At 42.3% G+C, this 23,443-nt stretch overlaps 1 protein-coding gene across 1 annotated transcript in view; it reads right to left on the bottom strand.

The window, feature by feature from the left end:
* Positions 1–23,443, bottom strand: part of SLC41A2 (solute carrier family 41 member 2) — a 121,207-nt gene that overhangs the window by 17,961 nt on the left and 79,803 nt on the right. The window contains exons 8-10 of the mRNA XM_075344735.1: positions 17,226–17,305; positions 6,463–6,594; positions 4,353–4,501 (exon numbers count right to left, since the gene is read on the bottom strand). Coding sequence (XP_075200850.1) covers positions 4,353–4,501; positions 6,463–6,594; positions 17,226–17,305 — 361 coding nt within the window. The remainder of the gene's footprint in view (positions 1–4,352; positions 4,502–6,462; positions 6,595–17,225; positions 17,306–23,443) is intronic.

The raw sequence follows: 23,443 nt of genomic DNA on the forward strand, positions 1-23,443 counted from the left end.
TATTAATACAAGAAGGGGACCAGTATTCTCCCCAAGAATAGAATCTCTGTTAACACTCTCTTGATTGAAGGAGAAATTAGCATAATAGGAGCCCTCAACTATACAAGCAAATATTTCCTAAATGGAGAGAATAAATTAAAAAAAATGAAATCTTTGTTATATTAAGCTCTTCACTCTTCAGTCAGTTTATCATGAGGTAGACAGCTTAAGGCTATGTTCACACGCGGCTTTTTTATTTTTTTTACCACAGCGTAAAAAACACTTTATTTTGCGTTTTGCTCAATGCGTTTAACTCAAATCTATTGACTGCAAGTGCTCAAAAACGCTGGAAAAACACAAAAAGAATTGACATGCTGCATCTTGGTGCATCTTCAAAAATGCAGCCAACAAAACATGCCCAATGTGGACAGCAATATAGAAATCTCATAGATTTTGCTGGAGGAAGGAAATGCATGCAAGTTGGTGCATCTTTGTGACCTCAAAAACACACCAAAAACACATCAAAAGATGCCCTGTGTGAACATACCCTTACACAAAAAGTGGGGAAAGGTCCTTTTAAAGGGAAGCTGTAATATAGTTCATAAGCACTAATCTGATGATGTAGGACCCTTTTCTCAATCGCACCCTAATGGACATGATTACAGCCTGTTCTGACTATTCCCAGATGACTAGTCAAGTGAATCTGCATGTGTTATGTAAAGCAATTTAATTATGGTACTTTTTTTTCTCCTCAATATGGCTTTATAGGGTTTTGGTTTTTTTTACATAAAACTATACTGGTTAGGTCACGATCACATATTCAGTATTTGTAAGCCAAAATCAGGAGTGGAGCAATAAGAAGACACGTATAATATAAACACGTCACCACTTGTGTATTGATTATCCACTCCTGGTTTTGGCTTACAAATACCTTGTTTCTCTCCTGGAAAGTTAATAAATAAATATTAATTATTTTTCTGTATATACTACCTTTATTTTATTGTTGTTTGTTATTAAAAAGTTACAGTTTTTTCCACTTAAATTTTTAAGTATCAATTGTAAGCTTGTGCTTAACCTTTCAATGTAAAAGACTGAAGACATTCGTGGATGCCGCTATAAAATTTAGACAGCGGTCTCTCCGGGCTCCTTGGTATAGAGGACCATTCATCTTGGTAGAGTGATCCTGTGTTCTCTATGAGAGGGCTGCTGTTAAGGCCACGTCTCACTAAGCGACATCGCTAGCGACATCGCTGCTGAGTCACGGTTTTGTGACGCAACAGCGATCTTGCTAGCGATGTCGCTGTGTGTGACATCCAGCAACAACCTGGCCCCTGCTGTGAGGTCGCCGGTCGTTGCTGAATGTTCTGGACCATTTTTTGGACATTGCTCTCCCGCTGTGAAGCACACATCGCTGTGTGTGACAGCGAGAGAGCAACCATCTGAATGTGCAGGGAGCCTTCTTCTACGGACGCTGGTGACCAAGGTACACATCGAGTAACCAAGCAAAGCGCTTTGCTTGGTTACCCGATATTTACCTTGGTTACCAGCGTCCGCAGCTTCTAGAAGCCGGCTCCCTGCACCCCGCACACATCGGGTAACTATAAGCAAAGCGCTTTGCTTAGTAACCCGATGTGTACTATGGTTACCAACCACAGCGTCGTTACACAGGTCGCTGGTGGCTGATCTCTGATCGCTGTGGAGATCTGCCTGTTTGACAGCTCACCATCGACCATGTAGCGATGCTCCAGCGATCCCTGCCAGGTCAGATCGCAGCTGGGATCGGTGGAGCGTCGCTAAGTGTGACGGTACCTTTAGACTCTTCTGGCAGCGGCTTATCTCTGCCTCAAATAAAAGGATCTATTTGTTCCAGCAAAAGGTTGTGTGCACGCTAAGTATCTGGTGCTGAAATTTTCTGCACCAAATCTGCATTTTCTGGTAGAAAAACGCACCCAAAATACGGTGCGTTTTTTCCATGCGTTTTTCATAATGAAGTTAATGGATGAAAGGGTTGAAAAACACACTAAAAATTGACAAACTAAGCAACATGCACACAACACTTCCGAATTCTCATTCACTTTGCTGGCATAAGGATAAGCATGCAATTCTGCAATAAAACTGCACCAAAAAAACGCATCAAAAATGCATTAAAAAAAAACAAAACGCACTGTGTGCACATGGCCAAAAAGTCAACAGATCATATTTTAACATTTAAGCCATGTTGTTTTTTTAAAACAATTTATAGACAGACACAAAAAGCAAACACAATAGTGGTGGAGTATATAGAAGAGAGGGGAATGAAATGGTACAATATTACATTGGGGTAAGTATACATACACATTATTCACAGCAGCAAGCCATTTTTAATTTGTTGTTCCTGTATATAATTGGTATATACAGCGTATAGAAAAAGTCTACATATCTCTACACAGAGATTTTTCTCATAAAAAAAAAATCATACCAAGAAGAATTGTTTTAGATGTCACCTATTAACTGTACAAATCCATTGAGAAATAAATAAAGTTGAGGAAGAAAATGAAATTAAAACTAGAATTATATTGTTGCAAAAGTATGAACACCCTCTTATAATTGGGGAAGTGTATGTGTTCATAATTAGCCAATCACATTTACACTTATGAAAAATAGTAGTCAGAGAACAACTGCCATAGTTTACAGTGATTCTGATTAACTCTATGTAAAGTTTATGTGTTCTATTAGGGTTTTTCTGACATTTTGTAGTGGCATTTTACAACAAAAGCCATGGTCTGTAAACAGCTTACAACACAGCAAAGGAATCTCATTTAACAGTCAGGAGAAGGAAACAAATTTTTTTCCAAGGCATTAGCTATGCCATGGAACACTGTGAAGACGGTCATTAAGAGGTGGCTTAAATTTAGCACAACAACACATTACCTAGAACTGGGTGTTGCATAATTAATCCAGGAAGCTGCAAAAGACATAACATTAAAGGCTCTGCAGAAATTTCTAGATGGAAGCTTTTTCCTATAAAGAAACAAACCCAAGCCTGGCTATGTTTTGCTAAAATCTACAAGTCTTCCAAAAGGTATATTTGGCACAAAGACAACACTGCACATCACCAATATAGCACCATGCCCACAGTGAACATGGTGGAGGGAGCTTTATACTTAGGGCTGTTTTTTGCAGCTGGACATAGGGCTTCAGTCATATAAATAGTCAGATAGTTAATACAAGTCAATTTGCTGCAGGTCTTTACTAAAAAGCTGAAGAGAAAGAAGAATTTCACCTTTCAAGATGACAAAGAAACTAAGCATATTTCAAAACTAATGAAAGAATGTCTTCTGCAGAAAAAGATCAAGGTTTTGAAGTGGTCCAGCCGGAGGATAGACCCGAATTCTATTGAAATTCTGTGGGTTGGCCTGAAGAGGAGACATCCTCATAATCTAACAGATTTCCAGCACTACTGAAAGGAAGAGTGGGTAAAGATTTCTAAAGCAAGATGTACCATGCTGATAGACTCCAATCCAAAAAGTCTAAAGGCTGTAATAAATTCAAAGGGCACTTCAACAAAGTATTATTTTATGGGTGTGCATATTTATGCAACCACATTATTTTACTTCATTATTTGTTTTCCCACGTGAAAAGATTTCAGATTATTTTTCAATTAAAAAATTGTACAGATTCTAGGTGACATTAAAAAGTGGGAAAACTTTTGAATGAACTCTTGTTGTGATTTTTTTTCTACATGACAAAAACCTGGCATCTAACAGGCGTGAGTAGACTATTTATATCCACTGTATACTTGTTCCAATGTAATTTTTTTCTCTCTGTGACTTATCCCCTTCTCTACTTCTCGTATTTATGATTTTTGGACTTTTTTTTTGTATGGAATACAAACGATGGAATATTATCTGTGGACCTTTAGGTAGAAACAAATAAATGTATTCAAGTATCATACAAGTCATCCACATTGTAGGATTATTCGATTGGTGTTTCAGCCATCGCCCTTTCCTGTGTATAGACTAATCCACAGAGTGCATGCCTTCCTTCACATATTTTCTCGAATAAAAGTGTCGGCCATTGATATTCCATTGGCTCAATCCTCTCTGCTAGGGGGAACATCAAGAGGCTCATAGCAACGTAGCAGCTGGTTACCACCACATAGCTCAGAGTCAACTGCAAATTAGAAATTTTGTAGTTACCCTGATGCGTTAACAACCTACATCTGTTATTGCAATTTACGGGAGCTCTTGGCATAACCTTCAATGAAAAATTAGACAATGTGATGTAGAACTAGGGTGGGAATGACAGATGCAAATACGCTTTCTGCAGGATTGAAGTAAACCGAAGATTCAAGACACTTTACTGTCAAATCATTACAATGTTATAGCTCCTACCTGTAGAAGGGCTGCCAATAAATAAACCATTATAAAGATAGGCGTCAGGGATGTGTGGCCGCTTTTCATTAAATGAATGGTGTATAAAAAAATTAAGTGTCCGGGGATAACAAGGGAGAGAAGAACTTGAGCCGATTTCTTATTCACCCCTGTAAAAGAAAACGAATTGCATTTATGGGTCTGCGGGTCATGAAGTCATTAGCGTAATGAAATCCTGCTCAATAATTTATTTTTAGCGTTCACTTGATCAATCATTATGCCGTGATAAAACAGCTTTTTGGAGTGTCTTGTGTCAGTAATTGCCAACCTCTGGTAATGCATCTCTCATGGCACTATGTAACTGGCAGATACTTCACCTAATCAGTGCCAGGGTAACCATGATCATTAGGAATGTACTGAAGGTTAGGAAGAGCGCCATTACCCAAGAGCATCCCAAGCTGCACGGAACCACAGAAGATGGGAATGACTCTAAGGGGTACTTTGCACACTACGACATCGCAGGTGCGATGTCGGTGGGGTCAAATCGAAAGTGACGCACATCCGGCGTCGCTATCGACATCAGAGTATGTGAATCCTTTTTACTACGATTAACGAGCGCAAAAGCGACGAAATCGTATGATCGGTGTAGCGTCAGTCATTTCCATAATTTCGGAAGGACCGATGTTACGATGATGTTCCTCGTTCCTGCGGCAGCACACATCGCTGTGTATGAAGCCGCAGGAGCGAGGATCATCACCTACCTACGTCCCGGCTGCAATGAGGAAGGAAGGAGGTGGGCGGGATGATTACGTCTCGCTCATCTCCGCCCCCCTGCTTCTATTGGCCGCCTGCCGTGTGACGCCGCACTACCCGCCCCCTTAGGAAGGAGGCAGTTCGCTGGCCAGAGCGACGTCGCAGGGCAGGTAAGTGCATGTTAAGCTGCCGTAGCGATAATTTTCGCTATGGCAGCTATCACAAGATATCGCAGCTGCGACGGGGGCGGGGACTATCGCGCTCGGCATCACTACCATCGGCTTGCGATGTCGTAGTGTGCAAAGTACCCCTAAGAATCAACCTGCATATACTGACTATAAGAGCATGGGTGAACTAAATGAAAGATGTACTCAAGTGTTGAAGTATCTCTGGCACACTATAAAATATAAATGAAAGGATTCCTGTATTCTTGCTTAATTATGCCTTTATCTTGTGACCCATGTACATTTAGAGAATTCAACACCAACGTTTCTCCAGTAATTAGCCTTTATCAAGGTGTCTCTAAAGACGAACACCATGCAATCAAATTAAAGAGTCCAATGTGGAGTGATGACTTCATAGGTTAAGGACTGTATAAAACTTTGGTTGGTCTGGCGATGGGTGCGTGAGGATATCGATACAATTTTTTTCTTCTGAGCATCCTCACACCTAAGGCGGTTGAGCAAGTCTATCCTCAAGTCAAATTTAAAAGAAAGAGGACTATGGATGGACTTCAACACTACATAGATCAAAGGATAGAAAGGGGACACCTGGCAGCAAGTGTTTCATTCCTCTGCCATACCATCGATAGGGTAAATGATACATTACATATTGCCCCCTAAAATCAGTATGCTCTCTGTGAAATGTACAGATGTTCCACATCCTGCAAACAAATAGACAATCTTTAATTTAAAGAAGACCAGTCACCAGGTCAAAAGATTATTCTCTTAACGTATTCCCACTGCTCCACTGAGTATTCAATTTCTTTACTTTTTTAAACCCGCCATGCCATACGGTTCCCGAGACATGGACCTTTTAATTTAGTGCCAATTTTCATGGTCTTTTTCAAGAGGGTGTTGCTCACAATGTAATAATGCAGAGCAACCCAAGGATATGCTACTGAGAGTCCTGTGCACCACGTCCCCTTTGTGAAAACCCCTAAAAAAAAAAAAAAAAACATAAAAAAAAAATTGGAGAACTCAGGGGAGCAGCAGGAATAAAATAACAGCAAACACTGACCAGTTTTGACTTTGTAATAGGTTCTGTTTAATCTAGATACAAAAAAGGGACCATTAAAGAACCACTGAATTAATTCAAAATGGCTAAATCTGTTATTTTTAAAGAGTTGTCTGGTTTAGAAAACATATGGTCGATTTACCTGTACCACAAAAAGTCCTGCAGGGGTGGAAACAGCCCGTGGCCTCATCAGGTAGCTCTCCAGGAATGTTGTGTAAATGCAAATAAGTGGAAATTCTGCTGGCCTGTATGGCTACCAAATTTCCTCCAATACCTACACAGATGAAACAAAATATAATCAGCATAGTGAACAGATTTTAAATACCAATCACATTTTCTAACAATTGGAATACAAAATACCCCCAAAAAAACAAAGCTAAACTATAACAATATTGATCACGACTGTACAATTAGATTACTGTAAAGCACTGGTCCCCAACCTCTCTTACCCTTTAGAGCTATCAGCTCAGAGAGGTTTGTGAGCAACGTCCAGAGCCCCCGAGTAGTGTTATTCAGATGCTGACAACCCCCCCCCACAGTAGGGATGCCCAAAGCTTCTATTATCAATAATGACAGTCAAAGCTTCTCCATAGAATTCACACTAAGGAAGTACATTTAAATCCAAGGATTGCCAATTTTCCACCATTTGGTATTCTCGCATCAAATGTTCCTCAATTTGATGACCTTGTCCAGCGACTTCATTGTTGATTTGTCCATAGCTATTCTCCTATTGCAATCCAATGTCATCGATGTAACTTGAGTGATCATTGCTCTGAGTAGGTTAAAGTTCCTAATAGAGATGAGCAAAACTGTGAAAGTTGTTTCGGCAGCTGCAGCCAAACTGCACCTCCACTGGTTTGGACTTGGCCCAAACCCCAATGGAAGTCATTGATCGGCAGTTCAAGCCTCTGCCCACGTACGGCCATCCATAAGCAGCAGAAGACTTCCAGAGGTGGGAATTTTATTTTTCTTTTATTGCACACTAGATCCGATCACACTGTTGTTACCCCTCGTGCAAGCTGTTCAAACACTGCAAGCGGCTTACACCGGGCTGAGCGTACCTGAGCACAGCGATACTAGCGCCAATGGTCAGGATACGTAAAGCACCCAAACTCTTTTTTTTTTTTAAAAAAAGTTGGTTTTTGACTCAAAAAAAACGAATATCAGGTTTGCTTATCTCTAGTCCTTTGCTCAACTCTAGTCCTTGACAACTTCCAGTTACTCGCCATCCATCTCAAAGCTGTCATGGTCATACCTGGCAGAAGTCAATAGCCGATTCTTTGTATTGAAGTAGGAGTCCCATGTTTTAGCTTTCAATCTTTGCACTCAGTAATAAGTCCTTCATTCCATCTATGCTTGATGCCATCAATGTTGTATCGTCTGCGTATCTAAGATTATTGATGATTCGCCCAACAATTTTGATCCTTCTTTTTTTGAAACTCCAGCCCAGTTTACTATACTTAATTTACCTCTTCAACCTAGGCCAGTACATGCGTAACAAGATTTGCTTTTCTGCACGGACCACTCACAAAAGTAATCATCTGATGAGCAGTTCTTTATAGGATTACTGGACCTCATGCTATTGCCCCAAATTGGCAGAGGTCAACAAGACACACATCATGGGTCCAAGAGCCACAGATAGGGGGTCCCCAGCCTGCGGCATGGAACTGCTAGAGGGCTTTTAGCAAGATCAAGTGTACAGAGGTGAACATTTTACAAAACTGAAAGCCAGAAACAGGACTGAATAGTGACAGAACAGATACCCCCACATATGTGTCGAGTGTACTGGACATAGTAAGGGGGGCGAGTCAGTGGACAAAGTGGACGTGTCTGAGGGAGTTTGCCTTCTGTGAAATTATTTTTAGAGTGAGTCCAAGGCCAAGCATAAAGAAGGCGCCATGCAAACAAAGTATCTGCAATATCCTCAGCATTTCCCAACTTGTGCATCTCATTTACCAGCCCATAAAAACAGGTAAGATATCTATGTGTAGCAGTTCAACGCTGACACTTGCATAAAATAACCCGTCTGTTTTTATTCCTTGTAATGCCGCATTATACATCAGAGGCTGTAATATAGAGAACACATTCAATCTGCCATAGTGTGCAGCATGAGCTGTGTGGAAAAGCGTGGCATTACATAAACCAGAGCCTGGCACACTATAATGATGAGAACAGACACAATTACGCTGAAACATTCTGCCGCGGCTCATGATATTACGGCATTATAGGGGCATTAGCCTGTTGTGCTTTTCCCATTGTGGCCAGCACAAATTAATGAACAACTGTTTTTTTTGTTCATTTCTACCCACATCGTGTGCGTTTTATTGGAAATACCAGTGGTAGGTTATGAAAGAACCCTGCGAGCTTCAAACAATATTTGAAACGTCTTCCCTTTAATCCTCCGAGCACAGCATCCTGTTATGTGTGTACAGATGATAGCGGGTGCCCTCCTTTTGATGCTAAAAGCATCCTTTTCCTCGGTTGTTGTCATCCTAAGCTTTTTATCCTTTTTCATATAGGTCATCTGCCAATGCTGGGTCTCGATGATGAGTAGCCTAAATAAGAAGGCTGGCAGTCTGCCATGGCTCCGGGGAACAGTGCAGCAGCTAGACTAGAGGCCACAGACATCACTGTACTGTCTGGTGTATTGCCTCATTGCATCAGTGGCAGCATTTTACCTGTAGAGACAATCTAATAATACATGCATGGCCAGGATAATTTCTGAGGACTGAATGCCTTTATTTATTATAAATGATAACTGCTAAAGAGCTAATTGAGTGATAGTTTAATGGATGCAAACACAACTAGTTTGGTATCTTTAGTACAATTCAATGAAGTTAGGGTCCCATTTACTCAAATCTGTTTCTTTCTCAGTGTGCTTGAGTCAGATGAGCAAAATTCATTAAGAGGTGTGCTCGTTTTTCAGCTGCCATGCATAACAACAAGAAGAACCCATTCCCTTGACAAAGCGTCTAGCAAAACGCGAGTTACGTACACTCTGCACCTGGGCTCAGTATTTATATACGGTACATTATGTTATTTTGTTTATGCATTTAAGGCCCTGTGCACACTGGAAAAACGGAATTTTCTTAAGAAAATTCCGCAGGCACTGAAAGATTACCACACCCGCGGGGAAAAACCGCAAAAAAAATGCACCAAAATCCGCATGCGTTTTATTGTGGTTTCGGTGCGGTTTTTCGGCGGATTGGTACATGTGTTTTAATGCAATAAAGCACTTTGAAGAAAAAAAAAAAAAAGGTAATTTCCTTCTGATATAGATAGAGAAATAGATAGTTAATGGATAAATAGATAGATAAATAATGGATAAATAGATAGAGGGATAGATAGATAGAAGGATGGATAGATAGATAGATAGATAGAGGGATAGATAGAGGGATGGATAGATAATCAATAGATTGATCTGTCCTCTATCAATCAATCGAGTCCCTGTGAGGACACTGCAGTTCTCACGGTCGGTAGTGTGTTCACATTACTGACCGTGAGAGAAATGACCTGTGGTTACCTCTGTAGTCTCGTTACGAGGCTGCATTCAGTACCGTGTCAGTCGTGGCTGGATGCAAGCGTCGTGGGACCTGCGTGGATTACGCTGGAGCTGTGTGTTGGGAGGGGTTAATAAAGGGGTGAAAAGGGGGGCTTTTTTTGTCTTTTATTTAAAATAAAGGATTTTTCGGTGTGTATATTTATTTACTTTACTTACAGGTTAATCATGAAACCTGTCTCATAGACGCTGCCATGATTAAGCCTGGACTTAAATGGCAGCGATCCGATGCCATTTAACTCCTTATTACCTGGATTGCCACTGCATCACGGCGATCTGGAAGAGCCGGGGACACTCCAGTACTGTCGCATAATGGATGAGACAGTCCCGGGGCAGCTGCGGGCTGATATTCTCGGCTGCGGGAGGGGGGGCATTAACACTGGCCCTCGCCTGAGAATACCGGGCCGCCGATGTGTGTTTACCTGGCTGGACGGTAAAAATACGGCAGAGGCCACGTTTTTCTTTTTTTTATATGTATGTTTGATTTCCATTTGTATTCTATATGTCTGCGTGTGAGTGTGATATGTGTGTTTACTATATGTCTGTGATGTGTGTGTTTACTCTCTGCTCCGCTTCCTCTTCCTGTCATAATGCAAGACGCAGGCAGTGATGAACATTATGTCCCGAAAACGCGAAACACCGCAGGGAATAACGCAGGAAAACCCAATGAACCGCACAGAATTGGCTGCCTGCGTTATTCCCTGCGGGATTTCACGATTCCATTACAGTCAATGCAGTGAAATCCCGCAGCGACGTGCAGAAAAGAAGTGACATGCAATTGTTTTTGCTGCGGGAATCCCGCAGCAAAACATGCAGCTGTCAAATTCCGCCTAGTGCGCACAGCATTTTTTTTCCCCATAGGATTTGCTGGTGAATCACTGCAGAGATGTTATGAACATAACATGCAGCGAAACATGCAGCAAAACCGCAGGAAATCCGCAGCAAAAACCGGTAAGTGCGCACAGGGCCTTAAGAGGTTTTGGGTCTGTGCGACTCATTCTTCTGCTTGACAATACTTTACCTTATTGGCACATACTATGCATCTAGCACTTCATCTTTTGATGCAGCTGGGGGTTTTATATATATATTGTGATATGAAGTATATACTGTGAAGTCTACTGTTTATATCATGTAATTCTACTTGTACATTTGATATTGTGGGGTTCAATGTTTCTGCAATTCATTGATTAGGCAGGTGTATTTGGATTCCACCAGGTAATGTATATACACTGAACACATAGCCTTCCCTCCACTCCAAAAAAATTTTTGCTATGCAAAATATGCAATCCTTTGAAAGTTTACACATTATTATTTTAATCATGTCACAATATTTTTTATTTTAATAATATTATATAATATTAAATAATTTAATAATTTTATTCATCTAAAGGAAATTGGACACGTTTTTTTCTACCCTATCTGTGGACAGCATGATGTAGGGGCAGAGGCCCAGATTCCAGCGATGTCTAACTTAATTTACTGAGTGCTGCAGTTGTGATAAAATCACAGTTTATCTGCTGCAGATACATAGTTTTCTCAATGCTGAGATCTGTATAACCCTGATCGGCAGCTTTCTGTGTACACTGTATATTGACAGAAAGCTGCTGTTAATCAATGTTGGGGGAGAAGATACACAGAGCAGTTAGGTGCCACGAGGCAGCTAGTCCTCTAGTGATAATCTCCTGCTGATAAAACACTAGTTTTATTGAAATAACAATATACAGCCTAGTAAGTGACATCACTGGAATCAGGTTTACTGCCGCTATACCATGACTCACATTACATAGCAAAATACTGCTGGCAGATTCCCTTTAAATATTTATGGTTCTGTTTTATGCCATTTTGTATATAGTCGATCAGAGACTGAACTACATTTCTTTTGTATTTTTCACTACATTTGTGTTGTAAGTTATGGGGAATTTGTCAGCTATAATGGACTATGCACACTTGCAATCAAAATAGGCTATCTTTTCAGAATTACCAGAACTGGCCAAGGTTGGTGTAAACGGGTTGAAACATTTTTTCACAGCTGCAAACGGCAAACAATCTGCATGTATTTCAAAACAGTTTTACACCAGAATTCTAGCAAAAAATGGTTTGATTAATCAGCCCCTAAGTGTTATATACTTGCCCACACTTTTTTCTCTGCTTAAGGCAGGGCTCCCCAACTCCAGTCCTCAGGAGCCACCAGCAGTGCATGTTTTTGAGATTTCCTTTGTATTGCACATGTGATAATTTAATTACCTGCACAGGTGGCTCTTGAGGACTGGCGTTGGGGGTACTGTTAATCAATGGCTTGTTGCCCTAAGGGCCGTTTCACACATCCGGCTTTTCTCCAGATTGCCGGATCCGGCACACTGCAGTACAGTGTATACAGTACAGTGGTAGCGCGACAAGCTCCAGTGACATGCTGTCATGTGACCGGAGCATGTGACCCGGAAGTTGTGGCGATGCCATTGTACTATATACACTGTACTGGAGTGTGCCGGATCCGGCAATCTGGAGAAAAGCCGGATGTATGAAACTAGCCTAACCTTCTGCTATTATTGGACATCTGGACAGTGATTGAGCACAATTGGATTAACCCTGTAAAGGCTTTCTTCAACACATTAAAATTCCTGGCTTATTTTTCACATAGGTCATCAACACTTGATTGGTGGAGGTCCATCCTTAAAGACTCCTGTCAATTGGCAAAAAAAAACCCCTGTACTGATACGCAGGCACATCAGGGCATCTCTCCGAGCAGCCGTGCCTAATACTGTAATTCATAGAATTCACTATAATACTAGTGTTACTGCCCCTTATTTGTAATGATCTTTGGTGATCCCACTATCAACTTTGTATGGCCCGTTTCACACGTCAGTGAAAAACAGTGACGTTTTTCACTGGCGTGTAAAACACGCACATGTCCCTCCGTGTGCCGTGAATCACGGCACACGTGGGTTGTCTAAGTGCAATCCGGGCTCCGTTCTCCGTGGCCCGTGATTGCACTTAGAGATTAACTCACCTGTGCGCGCTCCCGCTCTCCATGGTGCTGATCGCTCCCGCGGGGCAGCATCCGGCCGGCGCTGACCCCCACAGCAGCTGCTTCCGGGTCGGCTGTGTCGTGCATCATTAATATGCGTGACAGTAATGAGCCGGCTTAGAAGCAGCAGGCTGCACGGGCTGCAGAGGACATCGTTGGAGCCGGGTGAGTAAATATGATTTTTATTTTAAAAGCACGTTTTTTTCTGGCACGTGTCTCACGGATCACACCACTGCGTGGTCCGTGGGACATCAGTGATGCCAGAAAAAAATGGACATGTCTCCGTGCGGCAATAACGGACACGCGGGTACGCCGCACGGAGACAGGTGCAGTGAAAAATCACTGACGTGTGAGCAGACCCATTCATTATAATGGGTCTGCGTATGTCAGTGATTCTGGTACGTTTAAAAAAAAAAAAAAAAAAAAGCACAAACGTACCAGAATCACTGACGTGTGAAAGGGGCCTATAGGTGAGAAAAAAAAAAAGCAACAAATGGCAACATAGTACAGTGGAGATTGATGGAGTTATGAAGTAGGAACACTGAGCAAATAAGAAGCAATTATATACAATATTCAGCTCTACTCCATCTGTATATGGACAGAAGGGTGACAGTTGTATATGCTGCTGATGTTCTACACCAGAGGTCCCTAACCTTTATGACCTTGAGAGCCACATTCAGCTCTGATAAAGAGTCGCGAGACACATCCAGCTTCCACCCCTCATAATAGTGACACCCAGACCACCCATTATCGGTATGATGACAACCAAAGCTTCTCCACAGGAATCACACTGAGATAGTATACCAAGATCCAGGGTATCCTAGCCTACCCCTAGCTAGATCTGCTATACTATGTGGAGCTACTCACAAAAGTCACCATATGGAGACTTACCCTTTAAAGCTGTTTGTTAGACCAGGTGCTTATGCATCAAGTTGGCAAACAGTTGCAAGCCACACATAGTGGGCCCACGAGCCACATGTGGATCCCAAGCTACAGGTTGTGAACCCCTGTTCTACACTGTATTTGACATCAGTCAATCTAGTGAAGTATCTTTTTGCTGTACCAAACTTCACAATATTGCTTCCCCATATTTAGATAGGAGACGTAGAATGGACCTTATACCCCCTTCCCCTCCAAAAAGTGTCATTTTTCTCTATACTATATAAAACCCAAAGATGGAGGAGTCCTTGTATTTAATACTATAAGCATTTTATAGCGTCGTCCCAAGAACAACTCAAGAGGTTGGTTGAAAGTCAAACATTTCAGTATGACATAAGTGACCAGAACAGATGCAAATCTGCTTTGATGTCCTGACATTTGCTTCTTGTGTCTCAGATTTACTTTCAAATATTTACTTGAAGATCAAATGTGGATGGCCCAAGAATTGCTCCAGACAGATACAACTGCATATAGTGGAATGACCCTTGGTAAATGTATCTATTTAAAGATAAACTATTTCTAGACCTTTGAAATCACATAAATGAAGGGAAACGGTCACTTGGCACTAAACCAGCACATTATTCAGCATGTCTTCAGCGTTACGGGCATGCTGTTATATAAACTGTCTGGACAGTAGTGAATAGTTAAGCAGTCTGGGCTGTAATCACCTATAGTGTGACATGATTGACTTCCTAAAGACGGTAGAACATTGCCCGAACTGCTCCTGAGATCTCGCTCTTTCGCTGTTGAGTCTTTACTTTGGATGCATTTGAGCACTGGAGATTGAGTACAAGTCCTTCAAGAGCCACCTAGTCACCACTCATTAATTACACGTTGCACTTATACCAACATGTACTCCGGCTCATTTCTTTGATCTTTCTTTAGTTTGTTGAACCTTGTACATACAGGGGGGGGGAATGGCTCTCCCTTTTTGGGATGTGCATCTTCTCTATATAGCTTTCCACAGGCAGGTGCCAATCAGTAAGCTCTGGGTCCTGTTCTGCCTGCATTTATTTTGAGGCCTGCTGAAATAGCAAGGTGAACTACAAGGGATAAGGTGGCTTTACACGCTACACGATGTCGACACGCTAAAGTGATGTTGTTGGGGTCACGGATTTTGTGACGCATATTCGGCCGCGTTAGCGATGTCGTTGCGTGTGACACCTATAAAAGATTTTGAATCGTTGCAAAAACGTTCAAAATCGCTAAATCGGTGACATCCCCCCCCTAATCTCAATTATCGTTGCTGCTGCAGTAACGATGTTGTTCGTCGTTCCTGCGGCAGCACACATCACTACGTGTGACACCGCAGGAACGAGGACCCTCTCCTTACCTGCGTCCCGCCAGCAATGAGGAAGGAAGGAGGTGGGCGGGATGTTCGTCCCGCTCATCTCCGCCCCTTCGCTTTGATTGGGCGGCCGCTTAGTGACGTTGCTGTGACACCAAACGAACCGCCCCCTTAGAAAGGAGGCGGTTTGCCAGTCACAGCGACGTCGCTATGCAGGTAAGTATGTGTGACGGGTCCGCACGATGTTGTGCGCCACGGGCAACGATATGCCCGTGACGCACAAACGATGGGGGCGGGTACGCACGCTAGCGATATCGGTAACGATATCGCAGCGTGTAAAGTACCCCTTAGGGTCCATCCTGATTGAACACCTTGTCACGATGATTCCTTTTATTCTCTTTTGATCCACATTGTGTCAGCACAGCACCCTATGTTATTTACATGTACTATTACTATTTATTCATTTATTGCTCGGTATTTGCTCATTTTGCTCTTATCCTAGGTTTGGGCTGCGATTGTAACCACGCCCCAGCACTGACTGATAGCTGGCTCTGCACTGATGCACTGTAGAGCTGGCTGTCAGTCACTGCCGGGGTGTGGTTACAGCAGATGCTCACTATGTACTGAGGAGTGACTATAGCAATGCCAGCCGCGTCTCTATGTCCAAGGTTCTAAGGCTATTGGGAGGAATAAACTTAAAAAGGGTTTCCCCCCCAAAACAAAGTTCATTTTAACTGATAGATCTTGGAATAATAATTTCCACAATTGGATTTGTTTAAAAAAAAAAAAAATGTTCCTGTGCTGAAATAATCTTATATATGTGCCCCTGCTATGTGCTGTGTAATGGCCGTGTCTGACTGTACAGGGACATGGTCTGACCATACCACAGGTCCTGGGCAGGGGAGGAAGCAAAACAGAGAATATAGACGGGATCACAGATGATTCTTTTTGTGAGGTAAAGCATTTTCCAATCTGTATTAAAAAAAAAAAACCTGTTTTATCTCAAAGAAAGAATTGTTTGCGATCCCGTGCTGTAATGGCTGTAGTTTTTTTTTTTACTTCGTCCCCAGCCCAGGAGATGTGGTCTGCACCGCGAATCGTGGTCAAGAATGCAATATGCATATTCCGGCCAGAACCCGCCTTGTATTAAGTGAGGCTGTGCTAACTAGTCGAATTCTGCCCGGGAGCATGCTTGACTGCCGTTTTTAGTGCAGACACTGACAAATCCTTACCGCACACAGTGTGTGCACTGGGAGGATTCACAAGTCTGCAGTCACACAGTAGCACACAGAGTGATTGCAGACTTTTCACTACGGACCGTACAACCCCTTTAAGAAAAGGTACGTTGCAAAATTGCTTGTTTTTACAAAAATTTTTCAATGTTTCGAAATTAAGATGAGATGATCACCCTTTAGCAACAAAGAGCCTATTGCCGGTCTCCTTTTTCGTAATGTCTCTGCCATCTACGCACCCAGCAGAAGTAAAAGCCTTGAGCCCTCCCTGTACATTCATTCACACATTGCACAATTTGTATAAAGTATATGGGTGATAAAAGCTTAGTATACCGTTAGACAACCTAGACTTTGGAAAAGAAGAATCATACATATGTAGATTTCTACTAGACAGAATAAAACATGAGTATGTGCTTGCACAATATCGGTCGGAATGACTTTCTCTGAAATTACAGTTCGGCTTGTGGGTGAGGAATCCAGTTAGCCAGCCCTTTATAAAACACTGTGCAGACTGTAAGGGCTTTTTTCAGTCTGATTGCTTTTTACGGCACAATAATCACAGTGCGATATAAGGAGCTGATGGTTATGAAAATTCCCTCCCCAGCTGTGACATAAATGTTATCTTTATGCGTGCGGGTGAGAGGCTTGTAAATTATTTGTGGTAGCTCTTTGAGACATTGAGTTCTTTCACAGGCGTATACTGTATTACTGGTACTTAAATAAACACATAAGTGGTAAGCGGGGACCACTTCATATACCTACATGCAATTTATACACACAGCAACATATTATTTTAGCAATCATACTGGTGGAATGGAAGAAAAATATATTGGCAATAAAGAGTAGTAAATTGCAATCGTACCGTTTATTACCGGTGTGTAGACAACAATCCCAGCCAAATTTGGATCGGATACAGTTGTGTCTAGTATAAGGCCACCAACACTGAAAAACAAGATTTATTCCTTTAATGAAGCGGGTTCTTAATCATTTATTTAACGTCTTGATTTCATTTTAAAATGCTACGAGTTCAAATGAGATGGTAGCTCTTCTGGGATTCTCGGAGCCTTTGTGACAAGCTATGCTACCAGATGTGAGGCTTCCTTTGTAGTCAGTCTCGGGGATGTGCGAGTGGCTGCGGGCCTCTTCTTAATTAACGGCTCAGCAAAGCCTGGTACGTTACAAGATAAGGAAGGGAAACGGAAAACTCTCAAACATATGTGTCTTGCAGCTACTATTAAATAATGTTGTTTTAAGAGAAAAATCATATGGGTGGTCTGGGCAAAAGATGGCAAAAAATTAAAAGTCTGGCACTGAGGGATGGCATGGAAAGTCCACATGATATGTAATAACTAATATAATTCAATAAAATAGGTTAGGGTCTAATAAAATGCAACATTAATACTAATTGTGTATCAGTCTTTTTAAGGAATATATATAATTATATAAATATATATATATAAATAATGTGTGTATATGTATGTATATATATTATATATATGTGTATATATACAGTTAGGTCCAGAAATATTTGGACAGTGACACAAGTTTTGTTATTTTAGCTGTTTACAAAAACATGTTCAGAAATACAATTATATATATATAATATGGGCTGAAAGTGCACACTTCCAGCTGCAATATGAGAGTTTTCACATCCAAATCGGAGAAAGGGTTTAGGAATCATAGCTCTGTAATGCATAGCCTCCTCTTTTTCAAGGGACCAAAAGTAATTGGACAAGGGACTCTAAGGGCTGCAATTAACTCTGAAGGCGTCTCCCTCGTTAACCTGTAATCAATGAAGTAGTTAAAAGGTCTGGGGTTGATTACAGGTGTGTGGTTTTGCATTTGGAAGCTGTTGCTGTGACCAGACAACATGCGGTCTAAGGAACTCTCAATTGAGGTGAAGCAGAACATCCTGAGGCTGAAAAAAAAGAAAAAATCCATCAGAGAGATAGCAGACATGCTTGGAGTAGCAAAATCAACAGTCGGGTACATTCTGAGAAAAAAGGAATTGACTGGTGAGCTTGGGAACTCAAAATGGCCTGGGCGTCCACGGATGACAACAGTGGTGGATGATCGCCGCATACTTTCTTTGGTGAAGAAGAACCCATTCACAACATCAACTGAAGTCCAGAACACTCTCAGTGAAGTAGGTGTATCTGTCTCTAAGTCAACAGTAAAGAGAAGACTCCATGAAAGTAAATACAAAGGGTTCACATCTAGATGCAAACCATTCATCAATTCCAAAAATAGACAGGCCAGAGTTAAATTTGCTGAAAAACACCTCATGAAGCCAGCTCAGTTCTGGAAAAGTATTCTATGGACAGATGAGACCAAGATCAACCTGTACCAGAATGATGGGAAGAAAAAAGTTTGGAGAAGAAAGGGAACGGCACATGATCCAAGGCACACCACATCCTCTGTAAAACATGGCGGAGGCAACGTGATGGCATGGGCATGCATGGCTTTCAATGGCACTTGGTCACTTGTGTTTATTGATGACATAACAGCAGACAAGAGTAGCCGGATGAATTCTGAAGTGTACCGGGATATACTTTCAGCCCAGATTCAGCCAAATGCCGCAAAGTTGATCGGATGGCGCTTCATAGTACAGATGGACAATGACCCCAAGCATACAGCCAAAGCTACCCAGGAGTTCATGAGTGCAAAAAAGTAGAACATTCTGCAATGGCCAAGTCAATCACCAGATCTTAACCCAATTGAGCATGCATTTCACTTGCTCAAATCCAGACTTAAGACAGAAAGACCCACAAACAAGCAAGACCTGAAGGCTGCGGCTGTAAAGGCCTGGCAAAGCATTAAGAAGGAGGAAACCCAGCGTTTGGTGATGTCCATGGGTTCCAGACTTAAGGCAGTGATTGCCTCCAAAGGATTCGCAACAAAATATTGAAAATAAAAATTTTTTTTTGGGTTTGGTTTATTTGTGTGTGTGTTGCGCGGTTTGTGTGGGTGTGGTGTGTTTTGGGGGGAGGTATGTTTTGTGCAATGTGTGTGTTGTGCGGTATGTGCGTATATTTATGTATGCCGCGGTGTTTGTGTTGGGTGTTGTGTGTGTGGCGTTGTCTGTGTGTGTGGGTGTCTGTGTATGGCGGTGTTTGTGGTTCCCAGTGTGTGTGTGGTGTGTTGTGTGTGTGTGTGTTGGGGGGAGGTGTGCACTTCCCATCGTGCTCCATCCCCCATGCTGCGCACCCCCCCATCGTGCCCCATCCCCCATGCTGCGCACCCCCCATCGTGCTCCATCCCCCATGCTGCCCACCCCCCATCGTGCTCCATCCCCTATGCTGCGCATTCCCCATCGTGCTCCATCCCCGATGCTGCGCACCACCCATCGTGCTCCATCCCCCATGCTGCGCACTCCTCATCGTGCTCCATCCCCCATGCTGCGCACTCCCCATCATGCTCCATCCCCCATGCTGCGCACTCCCCATCGTGCTCCATCCTCCATGCTGCGCACTCCCCATCGTGCTCCATCCTCCATGCTGCGCACTCCCCATCGTGCTCCATCCTCCATGCTGCGCACTCCCCATCATGCTCCATCCCCCATGCTGCGCACCCCCCATCGTGCTACATCCCCCATGCTGCGCACCCCATCGTGCTCCATTCCCCATGCTATAATAGTTCTCCTATTATACTCAGAGAGGAGTATAATAGGAGGACTATAATAGGAGGAGTAGTTATGTCACGCATCGCCAGACATAACCTTTCGCTGCTGGGATCGTGACGGAGCCGGTGTACACTGGTAACTATGATACACATCGGGTAACTAAGGGACCTTAGTTACCCGATGTGTATAATGTTTACCAGCGTTCACCGGCTCCGTCACGATCCCAGCAGCGAAAGGTTATGTCTGGCGATGCGTGCGGAGGGCCGGGGCGAGCGGCCAATCCATGCGGAGGGCGGGGCCAGGTCGAGGCGAGCGACCAATCCGTGGGGGGGCGGAGCCGAGGCGAGCGGCCAATCCGTGCGGGGGGGCGGGGCCATGGCGAGCCCAACGGCCAATCCGCTTTGTGTCACCGTAAGGACACAATTTTGGAGCAAGACAGACAGACAGTATAAGGCAATTATATATATATATATATATATATATATATATATACACACACACACACATTGGACAGTGACACAATTTTCGCGAGTTGGGCTCTGCATGCCACCACATTGGATTTGAAATGAAATCTCTACAACAGAATTCAAGTGCAGATTGTAACGTTTAATTTGAAGGTTTGAACAAAAATATCTGATAGAAATTGTAGGAATTGTACACATTTCTTTACAAACACTCCACATTTTAGGAGGTCAAAAGTAATTGGACAAATAAACCGAACCCAAACAAAATATTTTTATTTTCAATATTTTGTTGCGAATCCTTTGGAGGCAATCACTGCCTTAAGTCTGGAACCCATGTACATTACCAAACGCTGGGTTTCCTCCTTCCTAATGCTTTGCCAGGCCTTTACAGCCGCAGCCTTCAGGTCTTGCTTGTTTGTGGGTCTTTCCGTCTTAAGTCTGGATTTGAGCAAGTGAAATGCATGCTCAATTGGGTTAAGATCTGGTGATTGACTTGGCCATTGCAGAATGTTCCACTTTTTTGCACTCATGAACTCCTGGGTAGCTTTGGCTGTATGCTTGGGGTCATTGTCCATCTGTACTATAAAGCGCCGTCCGATCAACTTTGCGGCATTTGGCTGAATCTGGGCTGAAAGTATATCCCGGTACACTTCAGAATTCATCCGGCTACTCTTGTCTGCTGTTATATCATCAATAAACACAAGTGACCCAGTGCCATTGAAAGCCATGCATGCCCATGCCATCACGTTGCCTCCACCATGTTTTACAGAGGATGTGGTGTGCCTTGGATCATGTGCCGTTCCCTTTCTTCTCCAAACTTTTTTCTTCCCATCATTCTGGTACAGGTTGATCTTTGTCTCATCTGTCCATAGAATACTTTTCCAGAACTGAGCTGGCTTCCTAAGGTGTTTTTCAGCAAATTTAACTCTGGCCTGTCTATTTTTGGAATTGATGAATGGTTTGCATCTAGATGTGAACCCTTTGTATTTACTTTCATGGAGTCTTCTCTTTACTGTTGACTTAGAGACAGATACACCTACTTTACTGAGAGTGTTCTGGACTTCAGTTGATGTTGTGAACGGGTTCTTCTTCACCAAAGAAAGTATGCGGCGATCATCCACCACTGTTGTCATCCGTGGACGCCCAGGCCATTTTGAGTTCCCAAGCTCACCAGTCAATTCCTTTTTTCTCAGAATGTACCCGACTGTTGATTTTGCTACTCCAAGCATGTCTGCTATCTCTCTGATGGATTTTTTCTTTTTTTTCAACCTCAGGATGTTCTGCTTCACCTCAATTGAGAGTTCCTTAGACCGCATGTTGTCTGGTCACAGCAACAGCTTCCAAATGCAAAACCACACACCTGTAATCAACCCCAGACCTTTTAACTACTTCATTGATTACAGGTTAACGAGGGAGACGCCTTCAGAGTTAATTGCAGCCCTTAGAGTCCCTTGTCCAATTACTTTTGGTCCCTTGAAAAAGAGGAGACTATGCATTACAGAGCTATGATTCCTAAACCCTTTCTCCGATTTGGATGTGAAAACTCTCATATTGCAGCTGGGAGTGTGCACTTTCAGCCCATATTATATATATAATTGTATTTCTGAACATGTTTTTGTAAAGAGCTAAAATAACAAAACTTGTGTCACTGTCCAAATATTTCTGGCCCTGACTGTATATATATATATATATACACACACACACACACACATACATATACACATATATATATATATATTAATTATATATATATATATATATATATATATATATATATATATATATATATATATATATATATATACATATATATATATATACACACACACATATACATACACACACACACACACATTATATACCGCGTATTTTTCGCTTTATAAGACGCACCTGATTATAAGACGCACCCCCAAATTTGGTGAAGGAAAAAAGATTTTTTTTTTTTTTAATGTTAAATGGGGTCCATCTTATAATGCCAGTGTCCCTCTAACATATCATATAGGGTATATGTCCCTCATAGCCCCCCATCCTAAAATTAGCCCCCCTTAATCTGGATATGGCCCCCTTATATTGAATATAGCTCCCTTGTGATGGCATACATTCTCCTGTGCTGCCCATGGCCCCTATAGATCGCACAAGTCCCGCTGTGTTAGATATCGCCCCCATAGTGCTGCCCATGGCCCTGGGGAGGGGGAGGGGGATTAGGGAGAGGGAGAGGGAGAGAGGGGAGAGAGATAGTAAATGGGTCAGCTTGCGTGTCAATTTTTGAAGTTAAACTACAATATTCATTATTAGGAGCCAATAACATAGTGCAACATAACCAATGCGTTTGAAGTGTATGAAATGTTCTTATATTTTCATCTGGCTTTTCTTCATTTTTTATTTTTATTTGGTTATATAAACACAAGTTTTTACTATACAGCTTTCATTTTACCAGCTGTCGTCCTCTAGACCCCAATGACACACTTTTATCCTATTTTTGTCTTACCCGTAATTAGAATTGTAAATCATAAAACAAATTTCACAAAAACAAAGTGTTATGAAATATCTTTTGTGAAGGTTGCTGAACTGGGAATTTACGTGCCACTTTGAAACATATTAGGGTCTAAGGAGTAACGTCTTTCCTTGTGGAGAATGACTTGCCTGACATGCTGGTGTAGGGAGACTTATAAGCCATGGAATGCTCCTCTGGGAAATTAAAGAATCTCTCCACATGGGGAGACGTTACATCTTAGACCACAGTCAGAGGCCGCTCATACAGCGTAAACACATTTCTTGCTTTGCACTAAGGAGGGGCAACACCCTGAAACACGTGTTTGCAAACAAAGATTCTGATTTGGCTTTTACATCAAGTCATGTGGCAAGGCTCGTTAAAGAGTCAATATTGACTTGTAGGATTGCTTCTTCCAATAGGTGCCACTAGCGTTCAAGTCCTCTTCCTCTCTGAAGAGGCAATTTACGCTTTTCAAACATGTTCACACATACCAGGGATAT

Source organism: Anomaloglossus baeobatrachus, chromosome 4 (assembly GCF_048569485.1).
Source record: "Anomaloglossus baeobatrachus isolate aAnoBae1 chromosome 4, aAnoBae1.hap1, whole genome shotgun sequence".
NCBI lineage: Eukaryota > Metazoa > Chordata > Amphibia > Anura > Aromobatidae > Anomaloglossus > Anomaloglossus baeobatrachus.